Source organism: Ascaphus truei, chromosome 2 (assembly GCF_040206685.1).
Source record: "Ascaphus truei isolate aAscTru1 chromosome 2, aAscTru1.hap1, whole genome shotgun sequence".
Lineage (NCBI taxonomy): Eukaryota > Metazoa > Chordata > Amphibia > Anura > Ascaphidae > Ascaphus > Ascaphus truei.
In genome coordinates this window covers 60,724,917-60,748,957 of record NC_134484.1, presented here as the reverse complement: position 1 = coordinate 60,748,957, position 24,041 = coordinate 60,724,917, and the positions used below count along the sequence as shown (strand labels likewise).

At 46.2% G+C, this 24,041-nt stretch overlaps 1 protein-coding gene and 1 long non-coding RNA gene across 3 annotated transcripts in view; one reads left to right on the top strand and one right to left on the bottom strand.

Annotated features, from left to right (window-relative positions):
- The window catches only part of DPYS (dihydropyrimidinase), a 144,435-nt gene that overhangs the window by 52,894 nt on the left and 67,500 nt on the right, over positions 1-24,041 (bottom strand). The window contains exons 1-4 of one of the 2 annotated variants that reach the window (XM_075582501.1): positions 23,469-23,927; positions 17,591-17,749; positions 7,828-8,007; positions 7,012-7,201 (exon numbers count right to left, since the gene is read on the bottom strand). In XM_075582501.1, coding sequence (XP_075438616.1) covers positions 7,012-7,201; positions 7,828-8,007; positions 17,591-17,749; positions 23,469-23,726 — 787 coding nt within the window. In that variant the 5' untranslated portion in view covers positions 23,727-23,927. Of the gene's footprint in view, positions 1-7,011; positions 7,202-7,827; positions 8,008-17,590; positions 17,750-23,468; positions 23,928-24,041 lie in introns of those variants that run through there. The other variant, XM_075582502.1, reaches the window with a different exon arrangement.
- LOC142478765 (uncharacterized) lies at positions 1,594-23,896 on the top strand. Its single transcript, XR_012793502.1, has 4 exons — positions 1,594-1,686; positions 8,584-8,716; positions 22,537-22,603; positions 23,485-23,896. It is a non-coding gene; the product is annotated as an uncharacterized LOC142478765 (long non-coding RNA).

Below are 24,041 nucleotides of genomic sequence, written 5' to 3'. Positions count from 1 at the left end.
TACGCCAGGAGACAGTCGGTCTCCAAGCAGAGGTGCGAAAATGGAAGACGGACTACAAGGAGGCCCTGAATATTACAGAGACTGGAAAAAGAGAAAATGTAAGATTAAAAAAAGAAAATTCTGAGTTGACAGACCACGTCAATGGAAAGAATGAAAAGCTCCACAAGTTGGAAAAAATAAAGAAACTTCTGGAAGGTGAAAAGGTTGAAGCAGAGCACCGACTGCAGAACCAACTACAAGGTCTGCATACACACCTCCAGAATACAGAGGAGAAGCAGCGAACTCTGCAGGAAGAAAATCTGCAGGCTGCTAAAGAGGTACAAACGCTGCAGGAACGTCTGAATACCCTGTGTGTCCCCACAGAGCAGTATGAGGAGCTAAAGGCCACGCTGCATGTCACCAGAGCATCGTTGGAGGCAGAGCTTCGATACCAGGTGACTCTGTATGAGAGAGAGCGGGAGAAGGCCCAGAAACTGGAGCAAGAGCTGGAGAGACAGAGAGTCTGTTCCTTGAGTCAGTACACCAAGGAGAAAACAGACGCAGCGGCAAACTTGACGACAAACATTACAGAGCTCCAGAATATGAAGGAGACACTGATACAAACTCAGAGAAAGCAAAGTGCGCAGATAAATTCCCTGAGAACAGACTTGCAAGACGCACTCAAAAAACAGTAATCTCTCGCCGATGAGATGACAGTACTACAAGGACAAGTATTGATCCTGACCAAGCGTCGGTATCCCACAGCCACAAAAAAACAAAGGAAAAAGGATACTGTGAGAGCTGGGAACACCGCTCATCTGAAAAACAAGGTTGCAAAGTCTAAACCACCTAAGCAAGCACTAGCAAAACCTTCAGCTGGCCAACAGGCAAAACAGAAAGGTATACGTGCAGAATCAAAACCAGAAGAATCCTTAGTGGATGAAGCTGAAAAGATGGGACATTCTCTGGAGGTGGAATTGCAACTCAATCCCAAAGAATCTGAACTGGCAACACCATGGAGTGGAAAGAGTGCAGAAGGACAGCTTCAAGAGCGGAAAACTCAAAGGGTTACTCTCAAACGCTCTGCAACTGTCGCCATACAATCTGCCTACAAAAAGAGGAGCGCCCGACGCAAGGGAAAACTCATGCCCGCGCACTCGGTAAAAAGACTTTACTTGGAAAACATTCTTCTCGAGCGACTGAGGAGTGCTGATCTCAAGCACCTTCAGGAGGAGACACGAATAAACTGCAGAAAGGGCTCCAATCCCAGCGGGACTGAGGGTTCTCTTCCTCCATCCACTCTCATTCAAGTCACAGAGATATCTAGAATGAGAGTGGAAGGATGGGCTTCGGCCATGGTAAGCCCGAGCTTCCCACAAACAGGGGAGGTGTGTAACAGGGTCTTATCCCTGTTAAGAATCTTGCCTCTAATCTAGCAGTGGGCTGGTTAATTGCCCACCTGCAATCAACTCCACCTGGCTGATTAGAGCTCCCTGAGAGCTCTGTGAAATAGTGTCATGTGAGACACAGGAGGAGGATTTTCCTGAGCTTACATTTGGAGCTGACACAGGAAAGCAGAGAAGCCTGCACACAGACTGTCTTGAGCACAAAGGGTGCTGAGATCAAGACACCCAGAGACTTATATTCCTGGACACAGGGGACCCAGGAACCTACCAGAGACTGACATGAAGGGCCACCTGCTTTAAGGTATCTCTTGAGACTTTGGGGAATAGGGTGGTAATGGGAGTATCCCTCCAGGGACTGGGGAAATAAGTTAGCCCTTAAATAGGGACAGGCGTTTGTTGTTTTCATATGTTTTGCTGTGTTAAAAGGGACAGGCGCAATAAAGCCTTATTTTAATTTCACCTTAAAACGGTCTCCATTGCATACCTCTTACAAGCGCGATACTACGTTCTGTGAGATTCACAAAGCAGTGATAAGTGCTTTTAAGTAGCCATTATTGCCGGTTACTGCACTGTTATCACTGCTTTGTGAATCTCACAGCAGGCAGTATCACACTATAAAGGCAGTTATCTCACTTAAAAGCACTTATCACTGCTTTGTGCATAGCACCCAGAAAACCCACTTATCACTGCTTAGTGCATCACCCCCATAGTATCCTAATATTACAAGATACTGTACTTAGGATAGTTATTATGTTGTAGAGTAAAGCAGAAACAAAGTTATAATCCTATACATTCTGAGAGTGGAAGTGCAGTAGGATGCAAGGTCTTTATACGGTATATTTAAATGGCATACCATGTGTGCAGATGTAGCGACACCCCAACGCCACAGATAAACATCAAAAGTCAGTGGCACCCGGGACAGTGTCAGCGGCGACTGAGCTGCGGGGGGTTCATGCTGCTGAATGAGACCCCCCCCCGCAGCGTTATTCCTTCAGTCACGGCACCGAAAACAGCACATCTTGCTACATCTGTATGTATGTACGTATATCTGTATTTGTATAGCACATCCATGAACATACTGTAGCGCTTCACAGCAGTATAATAATAGTCAAACTAATGGAAATAACAGCTAGACATAGAAGTCAACATTAGGAAAGAGAGGTCCTTTCCCAAAGAGCTTACAATCTAATTGGTCAAATCAAGATTGATTTAATACTAGGGGAGACTGTCAAGCTACTGAAAATGTTTAATTGGTGTCCAGGCAATATTTAAAAGAAAGGGAAAAAAAATCAGTTGGACTCAACACCAAAATTCAAATGATCCCATTTCACAATTAAAACAAAGCTGCCTACATACTAAGGCAATTGTGGAGAGAAATTGGAGCAAATTGCATCCTTTTTGTGTTGCCCATCTTTGCTCCAACGTCTTTGCTCCTCTTTTTGCGCCGCATGTACAGTATCAGCGTGTGTTTTGCGGAGTGGTTAGGGAGGACTTACATAGTGCAGAGATTATAATTAGATGTAACTCACTGTGCACCTCTGTGCGTCACCTTTTCTCTTTTCAATCTGGGCCAAAAAATCATCCAGGTTACGAGGTGACGTTAACTTTGTTGCCTTAAAAATGTGCACCTTATGTAGTACACTGTAGAGCTTTATACTTTCGGCTTGGGCTTAATGGGAAGCGGACGGAGCGCAGCCTAAGTGCGGCCACCTCACGGATCAGCTCTCTCACGGCCCAGCTGAGAGTACATTTCCCAGAAGGGATAACGCAGCGGGGGGTTCCCTGCTTCTGAGTAGGACTCCCGCAGCGTTAATTCTAACGGGCTGCCAGCAGATCAGAGATAAGCAGTCCCTCTCTCTGTGTTTCCCCGCACAGCCCTTACAGCAGATCTCACTATTTTTAGTACGCAGAATTGAAGCAGGTGGTCTCCGGAGCTGAACCACCTTTAATTCAGATGGGGACTCCTTACTTCCCGAGGTATTGGGTGCCGGTATCTCTTGCGCTTGACCGGGACATTTAAACTGCCCCAAGATATCGGTACCCTATATGGAGGTCTCTTCCTCGAGAAGCAGGCGGTCCCGGACCCGAAATGAATGGGGTTCAGCTCCGGAGACATCAGCCTCAATACTGTGTACTAAAAATAAAAATAGTGGGATCTGCTGTAAAAGCTGTGTGGGGAGACACAGAGAGAGGGACTGCTTCTCTCTGATCTCTCTGCTGTTAGAGCTGTGCGGGGAGACACAGAGAGAGGGACTGCTTCTCTCTGATCTCTCTGCTGTAAGAGCTGTGGGGGGAGACACAAAGAGAGGGACTGCTTCTCTCTGATCTCTCTGCTGTAAGAGCTGTGCGGGGAGACAGAGAGAGGGACTGCTTCTCTCTGATCTCTCTGCAGTAAGAGCTGTGCGGGGAGACACAGAGAGAGGGACTGCTTCTCTCTGATCTCTCTGCTGTAAGAGCTGTGCGGGGAGACACAAAGAGAGGGACTGCTTCTCTCTGATTTCTCTGCTGTAAGAGCTGTGCGGGGAGACACAAAGAGAGGGACTGCTTCTCTCTGCTGTAAGAGCTGTGCGGGGAGACAGAGAGAGGGACTGCTTCTCTCTGATCTCTCTGCTGTAAGAGCTGTGCGGGGAGACACAGAGAGAGGGACTGCTTCTCTCTGATCTCTTTGCTGTAAGAGCTGTGTGGGGAGACACAGAGAGAGGGACTGCTTCTCTCTGATCTCTCTGCTGTAAGAGCTGTGCCGGGAGACACAGAGAGAGGGACTGCTTCTCTCTGATCTCTCTGCTGTAAGAGCTGTGCAGGGAGACACAGAGAGAGGGGCTGTCTCTCTCTGATCTCTTTGCTGTAAGAGCTGTGTGGGGAGACACAGAGAGAGGGACTGCTTCTCTCTGATCTCTCTGATCTCTCTGCTGTAAGAGCTGTGCAGGGAGACACAGGGAGAGGGGCTGTTTCTCCCTGATCTCTCTGCTGTAAGACTTGTTTTATAGTTGGCGTGCTCGCGCATGTGCATATGCTCGTGCACGTAAATCACGCTTTTTGTGTGTACAGGTCTGTGCTGTGCTGTGCTGTGACAGGTGTCCAATAATTCTGGCATTTCCCCTTGAGTACTGCAGTGTTCTATTTGGTCTATTAGTCTTTGTATGCTGTACTACATTTTATTATAGTAGAAAAGAATGGTGGAGCACAGCTAGAAAAAATAAATCATCAGGTCCTGGAGAAGCGCGTTGACAGCGCAAAACGCATTAGAGAACCTGTTTGTAGCCCGGTCTACTTATGCACTAGTTTAAAGCATTTTTTAACTTGCCACATGCCTCCAGCCCTTTATTTTTTCTAGCTGTGCTCCACCATTCTTCTCTACTTGGATTGACCTGCACCGGAAAGAGGCACGCTGTACTTCTCCAGGAACTGATGATTTGTGAGTTTATTGATTATATTTTCACTGCAGTGCATATTGTGTATGGCTATATACTTGCTCATGCCTAGGGATTGAGGTGTGTTGCCCCATCAGTGGGTGTGGGGTGTGCTCTCTTCACTGAGTGCCCATTTCACACACTCACTGTGGGGCTTCTGTACCATTATATTGATATCCTATAATATGGCTACAAGGTGAGCATTCAAGCCCATTCCTGCACATGCATCTATCTGAAGTTTAACTCTCTCCTGGACTTCAATGCTACATTGCAAACATCACCCAGACATTAGTAGCACCTATTTGGGATTCATTTCCCACATCTACTCTACATTTTATTATATCAACATAAAAATTATTGTCATGACTAATAGACCAAATAGAACACTGCAGTACTCAAGGGGAAATGCCAGAATTGTCCTCTCTCCCACAACAAAAGTAAATAGAACCAGATCTGTAGTAAGATATGGGTGAAAAGAGACATACATTCCTCTCCTCATCATTTGGTTTATTATGTATGCTATCCCAAAGATAATGTTACATACACTATTACGCCTCACATGCCGTGTGTTTGTGACGATGCTTGTGTCGAATCAGGAAGCGGACCCACAGGGCTGAGGTAGGGATGCAGAATAACTGACCAGAGCCCAGGGACAGAGTCCTGTAAGAGTATCCGAAGTCGGTAAGCAAGCAGGGGTCAGGGCTGATTCAGGGGTACAGGCAGAGGCCAGGGGTGGCAGCAGTAGTGCAGAGTCAAGGTGGCAGGCAAAAGGTCAGGGCAGGCAGAAAGTAGCGAGGTCAGGGTCACAGTCCGGGGTCAGCAACAGGCGAATCCAAACAGGCAAAAGGGAAAGGCGTGACAGCGAAGGCCAACAGTAGCATTAAAACTTAGATCCTTGCTCGGCGACTCCCATTAGGAACTGCAGACTTATATAGCAGGCTGCCAGTAAACAAAATGGCCGAACTGAGCAAAAAGGGCAGGCAACCTGGAAAACCCAAACTGCAGCAAAACCCGGCATGGATCGGACCGAATCCTTACAGTGTTATATGGAGCATACAGTAGTCTATAAACAGAAAACAAATTACAGGGATGCATGGGCCTGGGTCGTATAATATCAGTTTTGCTAGATGCATAACTATTAAACTGAGCAATTGACCCCTTTAAAAATGATAAAATGTTAAGGAGTTTGTGTCTCCCAGGAAAAGAACTCCTTTATCTTTGTTTTGATCTTGTTCACCTTCCCATCAATATCTTTTATGGACCGCAACCACATACGTTTCCCCCACAGCGACATTTTGAAAATAGATTGTTTTTATACAAAATAGTTTTAGCATAGGTGCTTACACTATATGATGCATTGCCGTTTCTTTACTCTGTCAATTAAGTATACAAGTGGCAAAGCAGTTTGCAAGCTCAAACTTTCACTATATAAAAACATAACAAATAAAAGACAATGGGATTTTGGCTCCCATATCTGGGACTTCTTACATCGCTGTATACATTGTTGCCCTTATTCTTGTGCAAACGGCATCAAATGACGCTGCGGGGTCAACGTGACTTCACATGACCCACGGCATCTTTTGATGCCAAAGCCGAGGAGGTGGGGGGCGGAGGGGAGGAGAACAGGCAAAGGGATGCAGAGAGAACACTATGTGCATCCCTGTTCTAGATCAGGGGTGCACAAACTTCTGCACTGCGCCCACCCCCTGCCTGCCAGCCCCTGTGCTCGCGCCCCCTCCTTATCTAAGATCCAGCGTCAAATAACGCGCGGGTCACGTGACGTCACGTGACCCAGCGGCGTCATTTGATGCGTTACATGACCCACGCCGTCATTTGATGCCGCGTTGCCATGGCGACACGTTTGCCGAAGACAAGGTAGGAGACACTGCAGAGGCCTCACGTGATCCCTCTGCGTTTAATTTTAATGCCTTGGGGAAGAGCACGGGGCCTCTGCAACCGCTGCGCCCCCCCAGAAAAATCATGCGCCCCCCCACCCCCACTTTGCGCACCCCTGTTCTATATAATGTTTTATATATATAATCTTTTTAATAATTATGTAGTACCATCAGTGTTTTAGACAACGGGCTACAGTGCTACAATACCTAAGCCCCGGGACGATGACAGCACAACTCTAATGATGACCCATTGAATACTTTTCTCTCCTTGCCAAACCTTTGTGGTAATAAAATAAAGAATTTTGGGGAGGGAGACATTACCTTCTCTCCTTGCATTAGCAATAACTTTCGCTGCAGATTTACTCATCACGTGAACCACAAAAAGAGGACAATTCACAGAGTTTGCGATAGTGATGGCTCTTTGGGTGGCTTCTGCCTCCACTTCTTCTGGGCGACACAGCTCATGACCTTCCGGACCAGTTATTCCCAGAGACAGCATTTTCTTAGCACCCTTTAAAATGTAGAAATGAGTCTATAATAATGTGTACATTAGAAACAAGATATAGTTCCCTGATAATGACTGTAGGGGATAAAATACAGTACCACAGTAACACAGCTGAATTAATGAAAGTGAACTCCTAAAAGCTTAGGGAGTCATCCATCAACATCTCGTGGCTGCAAAACATGCGTAAACAGCATCAATTGTATCAAAGAAATACACATCCAGTTACTTGCTTGTGTTTGCTCCACTTTTGCAGTGGAGAGAAAATAGCTATCTATTTTTGTAATCTGTAATACATATGTTATTGGGACACTCCAGCAGGTGTGCATTTAGGCTTGGTAATATTTTACCTTTATATAGCCTACTGTATTTCCCATACTCAGCATCTTATTTTAAGATCTGTCTAGTATATTAGAATACTTCCCCAACTTATTTACCAACTTCTTACTACAGTAGTATATATTCTACAGGGGTTGAAAATGATTTCAACGTCGTACTGAGAGTTGTTCGATCTCAAGAAAGCATACAGTATAAAAATACTTACTCAACGAGGCCACTAGATGTCAGCCTTTTACAATCTATCTTCCAAATAATTGTAATTATTCTAATTGTGTTCTAAAAAGGGAATACTGTACCTCTGCAATTAAATCTCCATTTTCTGCATGTACTTGAGCGATTGCACCGATTTCCTTGCAACAAGAAAAGGCCTGATACATTTCATTGTCATGAACCATGTACAGATCTTTGTAAGCCATGAACATCTTAAAGGAATTGACACCTTTGTCTTTCACAAGGATCCCCATTTCTTTCTTGACCTGAAAATATTTCTTTTCTGTTAATCACGTTAGTAACATTATTTGCTAAACATATAAACACATCTTTATAAAATACCTTATGGTTGGGTTATGTTATTCTAAAGGAATTAAAATGTGTTTTCTATTTTCTTTCTGCCTCGCTACAAAGTATAGCGTTGAGTTAGATTAGTTAAAAAAAAAATATGATATACTATCTCTCTATAGATCTAGATCTAGATCTATATATATATATATATATATATATATATATATATATATATATAAAAGAGAAAAACACAGGCGCAAACAATGATACATTTATACCGTAACAGAGTTTCAGGGATTAAAAAAGACTAGGGACAATTGACGAAACCAATAGATGATGACTGGCTGCAGTCTGTCAATGATCATTCAGAGACTGCAGCCAGAGTCATCACCTATTGGATTCATATACATATGTTATTGAACATTTTTAAACAACCATATTGAGTTGTGATCCTATTCGTTCAGGTGTTGGAGCTGGATATGTTATTGCCACACTATTCTAATAAAGTCTTACACCAGACATTATAGCATAATAAACTGTTTTATTTGCAGGTTGCAAACACACAATGTTTCGGCAATCTCCTATTATAAATAGTGCGGCAAGAAGATATCCAGCTCCAACTTTAACTACATGGCAGAAGACAAAGAAAAACGACACCCACTGTATTTATCTAAACGGAGTGCGGTAAGATCTTAAACCTTTATCCATTCGTTCTGCTGTTGAGCAACCCAAATTAATTTGGGTGACAAACATTTCCTGACATTTAGGTATAAATACAAATGAAGGCTCTTTGTTGCAGAGCTGCATGTGTTGTCCTTATATACTGTGTAACGGGTATTCCCTATGAATACCGCCGCTACTACCTGCTGTGCAACCTGTGTGGCTCTCAGGAGCCTAAGCCTCCGCTTGGGGAACCTGGGGTACATACATATCATACATCTCTAGGTGCAACGCCTCCACCTGGGAGGGATCCCAAAGGAGTGGGAGGAGGCCCTCACAGGAAACAACCACACGATGCGAACGAATATAAAACAGGACTGGCTTTACTGCATGGGAACACATATATCACGCAATAACATCATAACATCATAACATCATAACATCATCATGCGCCACGGCGGGCGCTAACCACATTGGGTGTCACGGCGGACACTAACCACACTAGGCGTCACGGCGGACGCTACCACCTCTAGGCGTCACGGCAGACGCTACCACCTCTAGGCGTCACGGCGGACGCTTCCACCTCTAGGCGTCACGGCGGACGCTAACCTCCCACAACGTGACCCCACCCTGTGTCCAGTAACCCCCACCCAAATGTCTCGTGCCCCCAAAGTCAAATACCACTGTACATGTGTATGTGTGACTGCGCAGCCACTATGTTTGGTGATAGGCCTGGTTGGTGCACGTGAGTTGCAGGTTACCTGCCCGAGCTCCAGCCACGGGTACCGCGATATAAATCCGCACGCTCCGACGTGGTCCTCCACACCGCATAGGTTGGAAGTCCAGCGCGAACAATGTCACTCTTAGTCGCAGGGTCTTTGGTGGTGTTCTGAGCCCAGAACCCACCTCACAGGGCCGCACGGCTTCAACACTGTGTCCCTGACTATTCAACCAATAATGGGGCAGTGTCCCTATCTAGGGCCTGTCCCTAAGCTCCACAAGCTGATAGGTGACTCAGGACCTAACTGGGACCTTGGGGGCTGCTGGCCTAATGCAGAGGGTCACTGACCCCTGCATCCACCTCTTACCCCTAGCTGGTCCGGATCCTGAGTGCCTGCGTGCTGCCAAAACCCTGCGAAATGTATCTAACTGGGAGCAGGGGAATCCGGCCTTCCGATTGGCTCCCTGGCGTCATGTGTCTCTGCCCCTGTGCACCCTGGGGGCTGGCAGACTCATCTCGCGCATGCGCGAGCTATCCTGGGGCCTCCCGTGCTGTTCTACCACTGCGCATGCGCAACAGCCCTAACATGGCGGCGCCCTGCTTCCCGAGCCGCCGGGCCGGTGGCAACGCGATCGCGGCCTTAGCGACGGCCCGATCGCGTCCCCGGCAACCGGCCTGCTCGCCGCTCGCGTCCCTAGCTACCAGGGATCTCTATGCTCGCGCTCGCAACTGGGAAGGAGGGGGTGAGTGCGCGAGGGGGGACCTGGCTACACGCGAGGGGGGACCTGGCTACATCCTCCCCCTGGTGAAAACTCCAACGTCCTCGCTTGGACCGCATAACTTCCCACCAATGTACAAAAATTATATAATAAAAATGCAGTAATATATATATATCTTAGCACAGGTAACTCTAAACGAGATTGCATAATTCGTTGAGCATCACAATCTTACTACGAGAACACTGCTGAGCCTCATAATGGGGTGCCCCCATTTGATCGTAAGTAACCCTAGTTGGCGGGTACCTAACTCGTTGACTCCGTCGGAGTTGTTCTTCGGCAACTCCCTCGGGGGAGTAATAAGCATAGTCCTGAGGCCTAGCCTCTTCCCTTGAGGGGAGAAAGGTCTCTGAGGGTACAAAACACGGGCTCTATGGATCCAAAGGCTGGCCTGTTGGTGCCACCTTAGTAGGCATTGGCCTACGGGGCCCTTTACCCGTAGCTCCTTCGGGAGATGCCCCTTCTGCGGGATGGTCCCTTTGAGAGGGTCCCTCCATAGGGTCTTCCGGAGTTTCAGAGTGAGTCTCGTTAGTTACAGTCTCTTGACCCACCTCTGATAGATCGAACTCACCGTTGAGCGGTGTGGCCTGTAGTTCCTCTTCTTCATCTCCCACTTGGGGGATGGGGAGAAGGTGATTACGATGCCAAACCTTTACCCGACCATCGGTGTCTCTGATGCGATAAACCGGGAGGCCAGGCATCTGTGACTCCACCTCATATACGCCATCTCTCCACTGGTCCACCAGTTTATGTTTTCCGGGGATTCCCAAATTACGAAGTAACACTGCATCCCCAGGACGTAACTCTCGATACTTGACTTTATTGTCATAACGTCTCTTGTTACCAGCATTCAGTTTGGCTGTAGACTTCTCAGCCTGTTGGTAAGCTTGTTGCAGACTGTCTTTTAGCCTTTGCACATACTTAAAATGAGTGGTATTGAATATCCCGTCCGTTGATACTCGGAGACGCACATCTACTGGAAGTCTGGCCTCCCGCCCAAACATGAGGAAGTACGGGGAGAACCCCGTGGACTCATGGCGAGTACAGTTATACGCGTGTACCAAAGTTTCTACATGACGACTCCATTCTGTTTTCTGCATTCCCTTCAGGGTTCCAAGCATGTCCAACAGGGTCCTGTTGAATCGTTCAGGTAAAGCATCTCCTTCAGGGTGGTACGGCGTCGTCCGGGATTTGGCGATGTTCAGCATTTTAAGTAATTCTCGGATCAGAGTACTCTCAAAATCTCGCCCTTGGTCGGAGTGAAGTCGGTTTGGAAGACCGTAGTGAACGAAGAACTTTTCCCATAGAACTTTCGCGACCGTGATAGCCTTCTGGTCTTTTGTGGGGAAGGCCTGTGCATAGCGGGTGTAATGGTCCGTGATGACCAGCACATTACCGATTCCTCGACTATCAGGTTCGATACACAGGAAGTCCATACACACCAGGTCCATTGGACCAGAACTCTTTAGATGGGCCATGGGAGCTGCTCGGGTAGGCAACGTATTGCGTTGAACGCACCAGGAACAACGGCGGCAGTGTTGTTCCACCGCTTCCCGCATCTTGGGCCAGAAAAAACGGTCTCGGACTAGCCCAAAAGTCTTCTCTACCCCGAGATGCCCGTGGTCATCGTGTAGAGACTTCAGCACCATATATCTCAAGTTTTGGGGTAGAACTAGTTGTCGCCTATCAGGGTGGTTATGATATTGGACTACCCTATAGAGCAAACAATTATCTATCTCGAACTTGTCCACCTCACGCATGAATAACGCGACCAGATCTCGGGGAGCACTCTTCAATAGAGCAGGGTTCTTCCGCTGAACGGCTTGTCGGATTATGCTGATCACTGGATCTCTTAATTGATAGTCTACTAAGTCTTTCCATCTTATGACTTTGTCCTGGGTTATGTCCATCCCTGCGGGGTCGCAGTAGGCAGCAGGGATTGCTTGCGACTGGCACCCTAATGAATCGGCAACTCTTAGTTCTGAGAATGCGACCTGATCATTGATGACGGCCGCTATACTACACATTGCTTGCATCCCAGGTCCAGGGATCTCTTCCCATTCATCATCATCAGGGGTGGCATTCAATCCTGGTCGTCGTGATAGAGCATCGGCCCCAATGTTCAGAGGCCCTGGCTTGTACTTCAGGGAGAATCGGTAGTTACATAGTGTCGCCAACCATCGGTGTCCGGCTGCATCCAATTTGGCGGAAGTATTGACGTACGTGAGGGGATTGTTATCGGTCCTTACCTCAAACGTAACACCATAGAGGTAATCATGAAGTTTCTCCGTGATCGCCCATTTGAGAGCCAGGAACTCTAACTTGTGCACCGGATATTTCTGCTCACTGGGTGTCAGACTGCGGCTGATGTAGGCTACAGGCCGAAGACCCTCGGGGTGTTTCTGATGAAGGACAGCGCCCAGTCCATTGAGACTGGCATCCACATGCAGGACATATGGTTGTTCTGGGTGAGCATATGCAAGCACTGGTGCTTCAGTCAGGCTTTTCTTCAAATTCAGGAAGGCCCGTTCACACTCAGGCGTCCACTTATCACCAAACGGTTGACGGGCCGACGTGGCCTTTCTCCCAGTATCTTCAGGGTATATCTTCAGCAAATTGTTCAGGGGTTTAGCTCGACTAGAGTACCCTTCCACGAACCGGCGGTAATACCCACAGAACCCAAGGAAGGATCGCAGTTCCGCGACATTATCGGGACGCGGCCAGTTCACCCCCGCTTCTACTTTGGCTGGATCAGTAGCAATCCCCTGGGCAGACACGATGTGTCCCACGTAGGTCACTGAGGTGTGGCAAAACCTACACTTGTCGAGTGATAGCTTCAATCCTTCTTGGCCAAGACGATCTATCACCTTCAGTAGCCTCTCCTCGTGTTCTTCTAAGGTCTTCCCAAAGACAATGATATCGTCCAGGTAAACCAGGCACTCCCGAGGATTCATGTCCCCTATTGTTTTTTCCATCAACCGCTGGAAGGTAGCAGGGGCTCCGCATATACCTTGGGGCATACGCGTGAACTGGTAGAAGCACAGGGGACAGACGAAGGCAGTCTTTTCCTGATCCTCTTCACTCATGGGTACCTGGTAGTACCCAGATCGCAAATCGAGCACACTAAACCATTGGCTCCCGTTCAGAGCGTTCAGGATCTCTTCAATACGAGGGAGATTGTATTGGTCAGGTACCGTACGATTATTTAGGGTTCGATAATCGACGCACAATCTTACAGATCCATTCTTCTTCCTTACTACCACTATGGGTGATGCATAAGGACTCCGTGACTCCGTCAGTATTCCAGCGGTCTTCATCTCCTCCAGGACATCCCTTACATCGTCCACATCCCTGGGGGCGATACGACGAGAGCGTTCACGGAACGGAGTGGCGTCATTCAGCCTAATAGTGTGTTGGGCGCTGCGACTGCGGCCCACATCCATCTCGCTGGTAGAAAATACTGTTTTTCTTTCCTTCAGCTTGGCTGTCAGTCGATCCTTCCACTCGGTCGGCAGGGTCAAATCTCCGAAGTTGAAATCCAGGTCGACTAACCGCTCACCTACTGCAGCGGCGTTCACCTGGGGCGCGGTTTCCATCGGGCTGACGGGATATATACTGCCCAGACTTTCTCCTACATCGATGTCCATTGGAAATGGAGAGATGTTTTGGATATACACATGGGTTCGGAGAGGAACTCGGGTCGTCCACTCTTTTACTTCAGGTATTACCCGATACCCTCTCTGGATCTCTTCCTCAGGGTCATTCTCCAGAGAGAACAGATGATCGGTCTCCTCCCGATCCGGATAACAGCACCAGACGGCCAGGCGTTTTACTCCCCCTGGTGAAATGGTCGTCAGTCCGCGTTGACGATTGTAGAGGTCCCCGTGACGTTCTAGGGCATATACTCGGTTGCACTCCTCTCTCAGTACAGGATCTAGGCGGGCATCGGCCATTGGCAATTCATTAGTCTCCTTCAAGTAGGCTCTGATTACAGCTCGTACTATATCCGTATTTGTCCCCAGGATGACCGGATACTGACACTGTCCTTGAGGCTTTGGGCACACCATTGCCTCCACACTCATGGGATGTTTCTTGCCGGTATTCAATTGAAGTATCTCCAGTTGGACGCTCACAATCCCATCGATGGGGTAATCTTCGTTACTCAACCCCCTCACTTTCATATGTTCCGCCGACCGCAGGGGACAATGCTTCAGGTGCTGGTCGTAGAAGTGCCGGTATATTATGGTCACTTGAGACCCGGTGTCCAATAGAGCAGCAGCATAGACTCCCTCTACTACCACACGTACGATGGCCGAAGGGCCCACCTGACAGTAGCCATCTCCCCCTGGAGTTCCTTCGCCTGGGCTCAGGTCAGGAGGGACTTCGGGAGGCGTGGGGGTGGCCTCGGTGGTTTTGGCTTCTGAGGTCTGCCTCTGACAGATCATAGCCCTGGCCGAGCTTCCTTTACGGGGCGGTTCCTTTTCTGGGGTGTCTCCATTAGGGCACTCTCTAGAGAAATGGCCTTTCTGTCCACAGGTATAGCAGACGACGTCTTTGAGGTCCAGTCGTCTTGGGTAGGTGGGGGAGGATCTCCCCGAAGCCCGCCCTTTCGTTGAGGGCGACTTGGGTGGCGCATCTTCCTCTTTGACAGGTGTCTTGGGCCGGCGAGCGGAGGCTCCCGGGGTGGCACTGGCCGGAGGATCTTTGACTTTGGTGCCTGCATGCAGCTTGGTATAGGCCTCATGCCCTTTTACGATTCCCAGAATGTCCATGAAGGTAGGGGGGAGTCCCTCCTTTAGTGAGCACCTGATCATAATCACAATGTGATGCGTGGGGATGGCCCCTCGGAGGAACTGCTTGCGCCGATATTCGTCCATCTCTGAAGATAGGATGAGGCCGCAAGTTCGCAATTTCCACAGGACCAGCTGGATGCGTTGCAGGAAGTCGGACAGGTCTTCCTTCTCCTTCTGGCGTAGAGCGTAATATTTGAACCACAGTTCGCTCTCCTCTTCCTCTTTACCATAGATCTGGACTAACAAGTCTACCATCTGGTGAGCAGAGAGATCAGGATCTTGGTCACGCTGTGCACTGACCATGGTGGCTGCTGGGGGGCGTAGGCTTTCCAGGATTCTTTGCCGTCTGACCGTTTCAGAGCAGGGCCATTCGTCGATCACCTTGAGGGTGTGCTCCTTCCAAGAATCGATACTTTCTTCGCCTGTGGGGACAGGGACCGTTCCTGGGAACGCCTTCAACTTCCTATAATTTTGGGCTTGAGCGGACGTAGTTATCGCTTCCACAAGCTGCGGGAATGTCACTCCTAGCAGAGAGCCATCATTGTCGGAGCTACTGGCTATCGCTGCTCGCTGCCTATTAGGGGTTGGGGTAGAACTGTTCACAGACCTGTTAGTAACCGGTGATGTTGGCGAACTACCGGCCCAGCTGGTGGCCCCTTGCCTAGCATCAGAAGAGAAGGTCACTCTGGGTAGTGCTATATCTGATCGGATGGCTGTACTGGCGGCCATATCTCTGTCGTCCCAACCCTGATGTCTGGGGAGGGAAGTGACATGACTGGAAACGGTTCCGGGGTAAATTAGAGGGCACCCTTGCGGTAAAGTCTCTGGTAGATACACTACTCGTGGGCCTCTATCAGGAAGTATAGCTTGTTCAGTGGCTAGCAATAGGGTATTCTCTTGCCGGTCAACGTTATAGTGCTTGCTGATAAGGCGGGCGCCCGCCAGACCAGGTAATGTCCTTACTGCGCTGCAGACGGTAAACATGGAGACATCAGCAGGCACGCCGTCTACAGCGACCACGTGGCGCAGAAGCTCTCCTAGCTTTTCGGCCCAATCGGCCACTTGTTTGGGCGTGAGCGCAGACATGCTGACTGACAGGGTAACGGTAACTACAAAGTGGGGCACCCCAGGACTATCTCAGCAGCGCCTCCAAATGTAACGGGTATTCCCTATGAATACCGCCGCTACTACCTGCTGTGCAACCTGTGTGGCTCTCAGGAGCCTAAGCCTCCGCTTGGGGAACCTGGGGTACATACATATCATACATCTCTAGGTGCAACGCCTCCACCTGGGAGGGATCCCAAAGGAGTGGGAGGAGGCCCTCACAGGAAACAACCACACGATGCGAACGAATATAAAACAGGACTGGCTTTACTGCATGGGAACACATATATCACGCAATAACATCATAACATCATAACATCATCATGCGCCACGGCGGGCGCTAACCACATTGGGTGTCACGGCGGACACTAACCACACTAGGCGTCACGGCGGACGCTACCACCTCTAGGCGTCACGGCGGACGCTACCACCTCTAGGCGTCACGGCGGACGCTAACCTCCCACAACGTGACCCCACCCTGTGTCCAGTAACCCCCACCCAAATGTCTCGTGCCCCCAAAGTCAAATACCACTGTACATGTGTATGTGGGACTGCGCAGCCACTATGTTTGGTGATAGGCCTGGTTGGTGCATGTGAGTTGCAGGTTACCTGCCCGGGCTCCAGCCACGGGAACCGCGATATAAATCCGCACGCTCCGACGTGGTCCTCCACACCGCATAGGTTGGAAGTCCAGCGCGAACAATGTCACTCTTAGTCGCAGGGTCGTTGGTGGTGTTCTGAGCCCAGAACCCACCTCACAGGGCCGCACGGCTTCAACACTGTGTCCCTGACTATTCAACCAATAATGGGGCAGTGTCCCTATCTAGGGCCTGTCCCTAAGCTCCACAAGCTGATAGGTGACTCAGGACCTAACTGGGACCTTGGGGGCTGCTGGCCTAATGCAGAGGGTCACTGACCCCTGCATCCACCTCTTACCCCTAGCTGGTCCGGATCCTGAGTGCCTGCGTGCTGCCAAAACCCTGCGAAATGTATCTAACTGGGAGCAGGGGAATCCGGCCTTCCGATTGGCTCCCTGGCGTCATGTGTCTCTGCCCCTGTGCACCCTGGGGGCTGGCAGACTCATCTCGCGCATGCGCGAGCTATCCTGGGGCCTCCCGTGCTGTTCTACCACTGCGCATGCGCAACAGCCCTAACATGGCGGCGCCCTGCTTCGCGAGCCGCCGGGCCGGTGGCAACGCGATCGCGGCCTTAGCGACGGCCCGATCGCGTCCCCGGCAACCGGCCTGCTCGCCGCTCGCGTCCCTAGCTACCAGGGATCTCTATGCTCGCGCTCGCAACTGGGAAGGAGGGGGTGAGTGCGCGAGGGGGGACCTGGCTACACGCGAGGGGGGACCTGGCTACACTGTTATTTTTATAACACTCAAATCCAGACCTTAGAGTACCATGGCAATTTTTTAACCTACTGAATACAATGTAATTGTGAAGGCTACACCCCAAGCAACCACTGCTGTAATTGAATAGTACGCTAAAATGTGCCATTTACCTTATCGCTCCACCATGTAACTGCAACATGCAGAGAATAGTCACAGCAAACTTTAGGATCTGCCCAGCTCCTCCATGTGTCATAGGCTTCAATGAGAGAGCATCCTTTCTTAGGTATTGCAAAGTCAATAATCATAGTGGTGCCACCAGCCAAAGCTGCCTGAAATCACAAGTCAGCAACATAAGGTATAACATACAGTGATATAAAAATGACATTGTACAAGTGATATGGCAGTTTTCAGCCCTTTCACATCTTATTGCATAAACCCCTTGAAAAGGTTGTGGAAGCTGAGACTCATTCAACAATCTCTTGGGTGCAAAACTTGTTCAAACAGCAGTATCAAATGTTCCCAGCATTTACTGTATTCTTTCATGCCTTTCACAGTTATTGATGCCGATGGCCTTTCTTTTCCTTTTTTTTTCAAGCAGGTAGGTTTGCTTCAACTGTTAAAAGAAATAATTTTAATTAAATGTATACTATATCTAAATTGTGTGCAATTATTTTTTTTAGTAATTGTAGTGTCTCCAGTTGTATATACAGGCATACCCCGCTTTAAGGACACTCACTTTAAGTACACTCGCGAGTAAGTACATATCGCCCAATGGTCAAACGGCAGCTCACACATGCGCCTGTCAGCACATCCTGAACAGCAATACCGGCTTCCTATCTGCACCGAAGCTGTGCGCAAGCGGGGAGACTATAGAGCCTGTTACAAATGCCTTATTTACATCAGTTATGCACGTATATGATGATTGCAGAACAGTACATGCATCTGTAAAAGGGGAAAAGGTAGTGCTTCACTTAAAGTACATTTTCGCTTTACATACATGCTCCGGTCCCATTGTGTACGTTAATGTGGGATATGCCTGTATATCTCAACAAAACTCCCTCCAAATAACTTGGGGAGAGATGTCTGTGCTAAAAATAAAAAGCACACCTGAGGTACCCGGAGAGATATGCTAATTGCAAAATATATTTAAATGAGTCAAGACATTTGACAAGCCTAAGGCACCTGGTGATTGGAATGGTTTACTGCTGTACCGGTGTCAGGCACAACAGGATTAGAACCTCTGCTACTTTGGGCATCAGCTCTAGCAGCGGGAGCTAAACCAGCTGCTGGGTAGAGTTGGGTCGAAACTGTCAAGATCCATTTCGTGGAATTTCCCGAGCTTTCCATTCAAAATCCGTTCCACGGTGTAAAATCTGTCAACGTATTGTTCCAGTTCCAGAACCTAAAAGCGCTACTGGATACAATCCGTTGGTGAATTTTAACAATCCAAGCGGCGGATTCCGCAATTCGTTGGAGGATTTAAGTTGTCGAATTCACGGATTTAGCAATCCGCTGGTGGATTTTAAGAATTAAATCCATGGATTGAAATCTTAAAATCCACCGGCGGATTGGATTGGTTATATCCTCCAATGTTTTGCTGAATCCTCCGATTGAATTGTCGGTGATAACAAATCTGGGAAAGACGAATCGCCCCTTTTCAGACTGATTCGCCGAAATCTGTGGACCAAAGGAACCGGCCGAACCGAGGCGGATACATTTTTTTTGTCCATCTGCTGGGTAGCATCACTGTCACATCACACTTTTGAGCTGCTCACTGCGCACATGTGTAGCTAATATAGCTATTAGCATATTTCACAGGAATCTCAGGTGTGCTCTACAAAGACCATTCAACTGTCAACCAGGAAGTGGTCTTCTTTTAAAGGATAGCGGGGGTAGGGAGTTACAAGTATAAGCACTCATTTAGAAGTAGAGCTCAAAACGTTAGTGTGCTATTAGTGACAGATTACTATTATTGTTTATCTGTAAAGCGGCAACATATTCCCCAGTGCGGTACAATGGGGTACAGAGCTATGTATATTGCAAAAACAGTTACATACAAGCGAGGATAAAGATGCACAATCAGATACAAAGAGGTCACAAGGGTTTGCAATCTAGAGGGAATGAGGGGATATATAGATACAGTATGCACAAAGGTGGCTATGGTGCAACAACCTTTCCATTTCCTTTTAAGAAAGGAGAAATAAATCAATAGATTACTTTCTGAGTCACTGGGAAGACAGATTTGAGGGTTGCTTTTAGTTCTAACTAAGAACCCGTCGAGATCTGCAAAACCTGGATCGTTGTGAAGTCAGAACCTAACAGAACTTGAAATTCCAAGTACCAAAACCCTTAAAGGCCTTTAGAACTCAAGCCCCCAAATTATCTAGAACAAAAATAGAACACTAGGCCGAATGTCGAGCTCGCGTATCTTTTTAAATAGTTTTACATTTTTTTTTAAACCTTTAATATTAGTTTCCTAATTGTGATTGTATACTTATTTTAATTAGTTTCATGCTTTATTATACCGTTTTAGCATTTCCCTTCCTATTTTGATCTTTCCCATAATTTAGTAAAAGTTCAAATTAAAACTCAAACCAAACAAATGGAATTTTGGCAAAACTAGAACCAAAACACAACTTTTTTTTTAACCCAAAACAAAACACAAAAATGTTCTAGAACCAAAAACAAAATGCTAGTGAAAGTGCTTGAGATTGATTTCAATATCAATCATGCTTATAATTTGGCGATCGGGAGTCTAGAGACAAAGTGCAAATATTGTATAGTATTGCTTTTTATAGGCTTTTATAAATATTTCATTTAGTGCTTGATTTACCTTAAAAAAGCAGAAGTAATTTAAAACTAATGATTAGAGATGGTCAATTTTTTTTGCGACTTTGGATCCACCTCGGATCATAAAGTTCCTTTGATCCATGGATTTCCGCGAATCACTCTCCAAAAAAGAAATCCAAAAATGCAGATTTTTTTTCTTTCAGAGGCAAAGAACAATCCGTTTCCGGATACTTTTTTGACAATCTATGATTAAGAATCCATTTGCTGATTGTTAAAAAGGAACAAGAGCTTTCTAATTGTATTAGCAGTCACCAGTTCCATATATATACATCCCCTCAAACAAATTAGGGAGACATGCCTGTGCTGAAAAAGAAGCACAACTGAGAGATATGCGGAGGGTGATGCAAAGTATATTTAAATGAGTCCCGTCCCACACTTTCTAAAAGGATTTCCATACCAACAATATAGAAGTCATTATAAGTATTATGAACGAACCTAATGACTAGAATGGTGTCAGATCCAACAGGACTAGAACACACAACCACTGCTTTTCTAATCAACAGTTCTAGCAGTGTGAGCTAAACCAGCTGATAGGGAGTATTGCTGTCTCATTCTGAGTTTACTGCTCACACATGTATCTTATCTAGTTATTAGCGTATCTCAGGTGTGCTCCACAAGGAACATTAAATTGTCAACTAGGAAGTGGAAGTGGTCTGCTTTAAAAGAAAGCCAGGGGGAGGGAACTACTACAGGCATATGCACTCATTTGGGTGCTACATGATGGATATGCACAAAAATGGCTACGGTATAACAGAACAGGGACAAAAATATTCACTGTGCCATTTGCCAGAGTGGCAGACACATACTGAATTTAAATACTTTATTTTACAATAAATAAGGCTCTATAAACTGCAGTAAGTGATTCCACTTAGTTCCCATGGCACACAAAGTGTTATTGGGTTGACAGGTTTAAGGCACCTTAGTAATAGGGTATGGTTTCAAACCGAACAGGATCAGAGGTTGAACCCACACAATCTCTGTTATTTAGAATAACAGCTAAGCAGTGTGGGCTATCCCAGCTGATGGCTTGAAGTACATACTGTCTACTAATAGCATACCTCCAAGAGATATCTATTTTGTTGATTGTATTTGTAACCTTGAAAGCACAAAGTAATAATATGAACTGATGGATATGAGTTACTGAGGTCAGGTGGCACTAAATAAAAGATGAACAGAACATGGGCAACCTCACGCTACAAGGCTAGAAGAAAATGGTTCCACCGCTGCTGCTCTAGGGATTACACAATTATAACTGAAGCACTATTATCATTTGTAGAAGAATATTCTTGGTACTATCTGGATGTTATACATTTTCATCTTATTAGACCAGATCTGTGCAATATCATTTATATAGATTGTACAAGAGGCATTAAATCCCTTCTACCGTATGTATCTACAGTATCTATTTAAGCGGATAGGATCTCTTTCAGGGTGACTGCACAGCCATAGCTTGACTGCACCTCTGAAGAAGCCAACATGAGATTGACTGCACCTCTGAAGACGCCAGCATGAGATTGACTGCACCTCTGAAGACGCCAGCATGAGATTGAATGCATTTTGATTTCTCAGTCTGCATTATAAAACAAGCTCTAAATCAGGAGTTTTTTGTTGTACAAATATAAATATACAGGCTCCATTCATTACTTATCATTTTGCTTAAATTACTACTAAGTACAAGGTCTCTCTACTAGGACCAGTACACAGTGTGGTTTGATCACCCTGAGATCTTGTGCTTTTTATAATGATATTTTCTTGTATTATTCACTTCATTCTGTCTCAATAAATCTGTAACTTTTTCACTTACTTAGGTTAATACATCACGGATACTTTATATTACAATAACATATTCTCTCGTTTGCAGCTCTTTGGAGGTACTTTCTCATCGTTTTTGATTGTAAATGTATTAAAAGTTACTTTGTCCAGGTCATTATACATCTCTACAGGGTATTTTACCCACTTAGAGTATTTAGGAGTAATTAGATTTATTCTTTGGACAATTGCAGTGTTATTTTCTGCATCTTGTTTGGCTGCATTGTTTGGTAGGGACTTCTGAGAGAGCGAGGTACACAGTATGCAAGTGGCATCTGATTCCTGAGAGATAAATGTGCAGCAGCCCCTTTCCTTCAAAGCAATGATTAATATAGAATATGCCTCCACACTCCGTTTGCATTGGCTTTGACATCAATAACTTCAGTTACTTGGCAAACAGCTTCTTCACTGTTCATGACCTTTCTGATGCCAGTCTAATGTGTCATTCTCCATTCAGACTTATGCTGTGACATTGGATTTATATTCAACCATTTAAAGAGGAAAGTAAAGCACATATTAACCAGGTATGGTATCTGGATATACTGTATGTTGCGATTTACCATGTACTGTAACACCAAGAAAAACAATTCTAGCATGCATAGTAATCATTTGTCTTTGATATTGTACTCATCTCTCTACATAGAATACTGTATGCATGAGTCCTGATCCTGAAGAACTTGCCATCTAGTTGTGGTCCTTTTTCAAACCACATGTCTCAGCCCCCTAATTTAGTTTTGGTGTCTGTGGCACAGGAAGACAAAGTGAATTGCTCAAGGTCATGTGGAGGGTTGACACTGGGTTCACTTGCTTTACAGGTAGTGACATTTTCATTAAGCTACTCCTACAACTTTTCACTATTGAAAATCTCAAATGCATAAGACCATCTACAACAGAGGTCCCCAACTCCAGTCCTCAAGGACCACTAACAGTGCAGGTTTTACAGATACCCCTGCTAGAGCACAGGTGGATCTACAATATCAGACAAATAATACAATTAATTATTGATATGGTAATACCTAATCTTTTAAGACTATAAAAATCTCAGATCGGAAGACACCTTTTTTCTAGTTACAGTATGACCGATCATATCTATCATCATTTCTATGGTTATGTATTGTCCTTGTCTCAAAAAAAGTAATAACAACATAACAGATCATATTTTACATATATAGCAAAAAAATAAATGATGGTTCATTTGAAGCTTAAGTACCAGCATCTTTTATATGCAGTTCAACCAAATGGAAATACATGCTAAATCAAGAGGTTACAATATCAATAAGGATACATTAAAAGAATTACAGTTATAGAACTTATCTGATCATGTTAATTTGATGACTGCACATTTATATTCTAACAAAAAAAGGAACATTAATACATACTAATAGTTACCTTTGTTCCTTGATAGAAATCATCAACAGACTGTGATCCCATGAAAGGAAACTGAAAGTGTGTGTGGGTATCAATTCCTCCAGGAATGAGCAGTTTACCAGAGGCATCTATCACTTTTACACTGTCTGGCTTTGCAAGGCGTAGGTTCATTCCTATGTCTCTCACTAGACCATCTTCAATGAAGACATCAGCAAATTCTGAACGGTCGTCATTAACTATTTTACCTCCTTTGATTAAAATCTTGTTCTGAGAAGCCATCTCTTTCTCAGTTTATGATTTGATAGAAATCGAGGAATGTTTATACTGGAGATTTCTGTGGCCCTTCGTCTAGTCTAATATTAATATTTAAAGTTCTTAGTCCTTTCTGCTAAGGTCTCTTTTCAGTCTCTAAAACCAACTAATTACTCCATCTGACTGCCCTGATAATATAACTGCATTTGATTCTTGCTGCCTTCAGTATTCTTAGTATAAACCGAATCAGGGCTTTTTGTATGCGATAATACATCAATCATTAGCAATGATGCGTGTGGCTCCTCCTCTTTGGATTCAAATACTGTATGAACCTGATTTGAA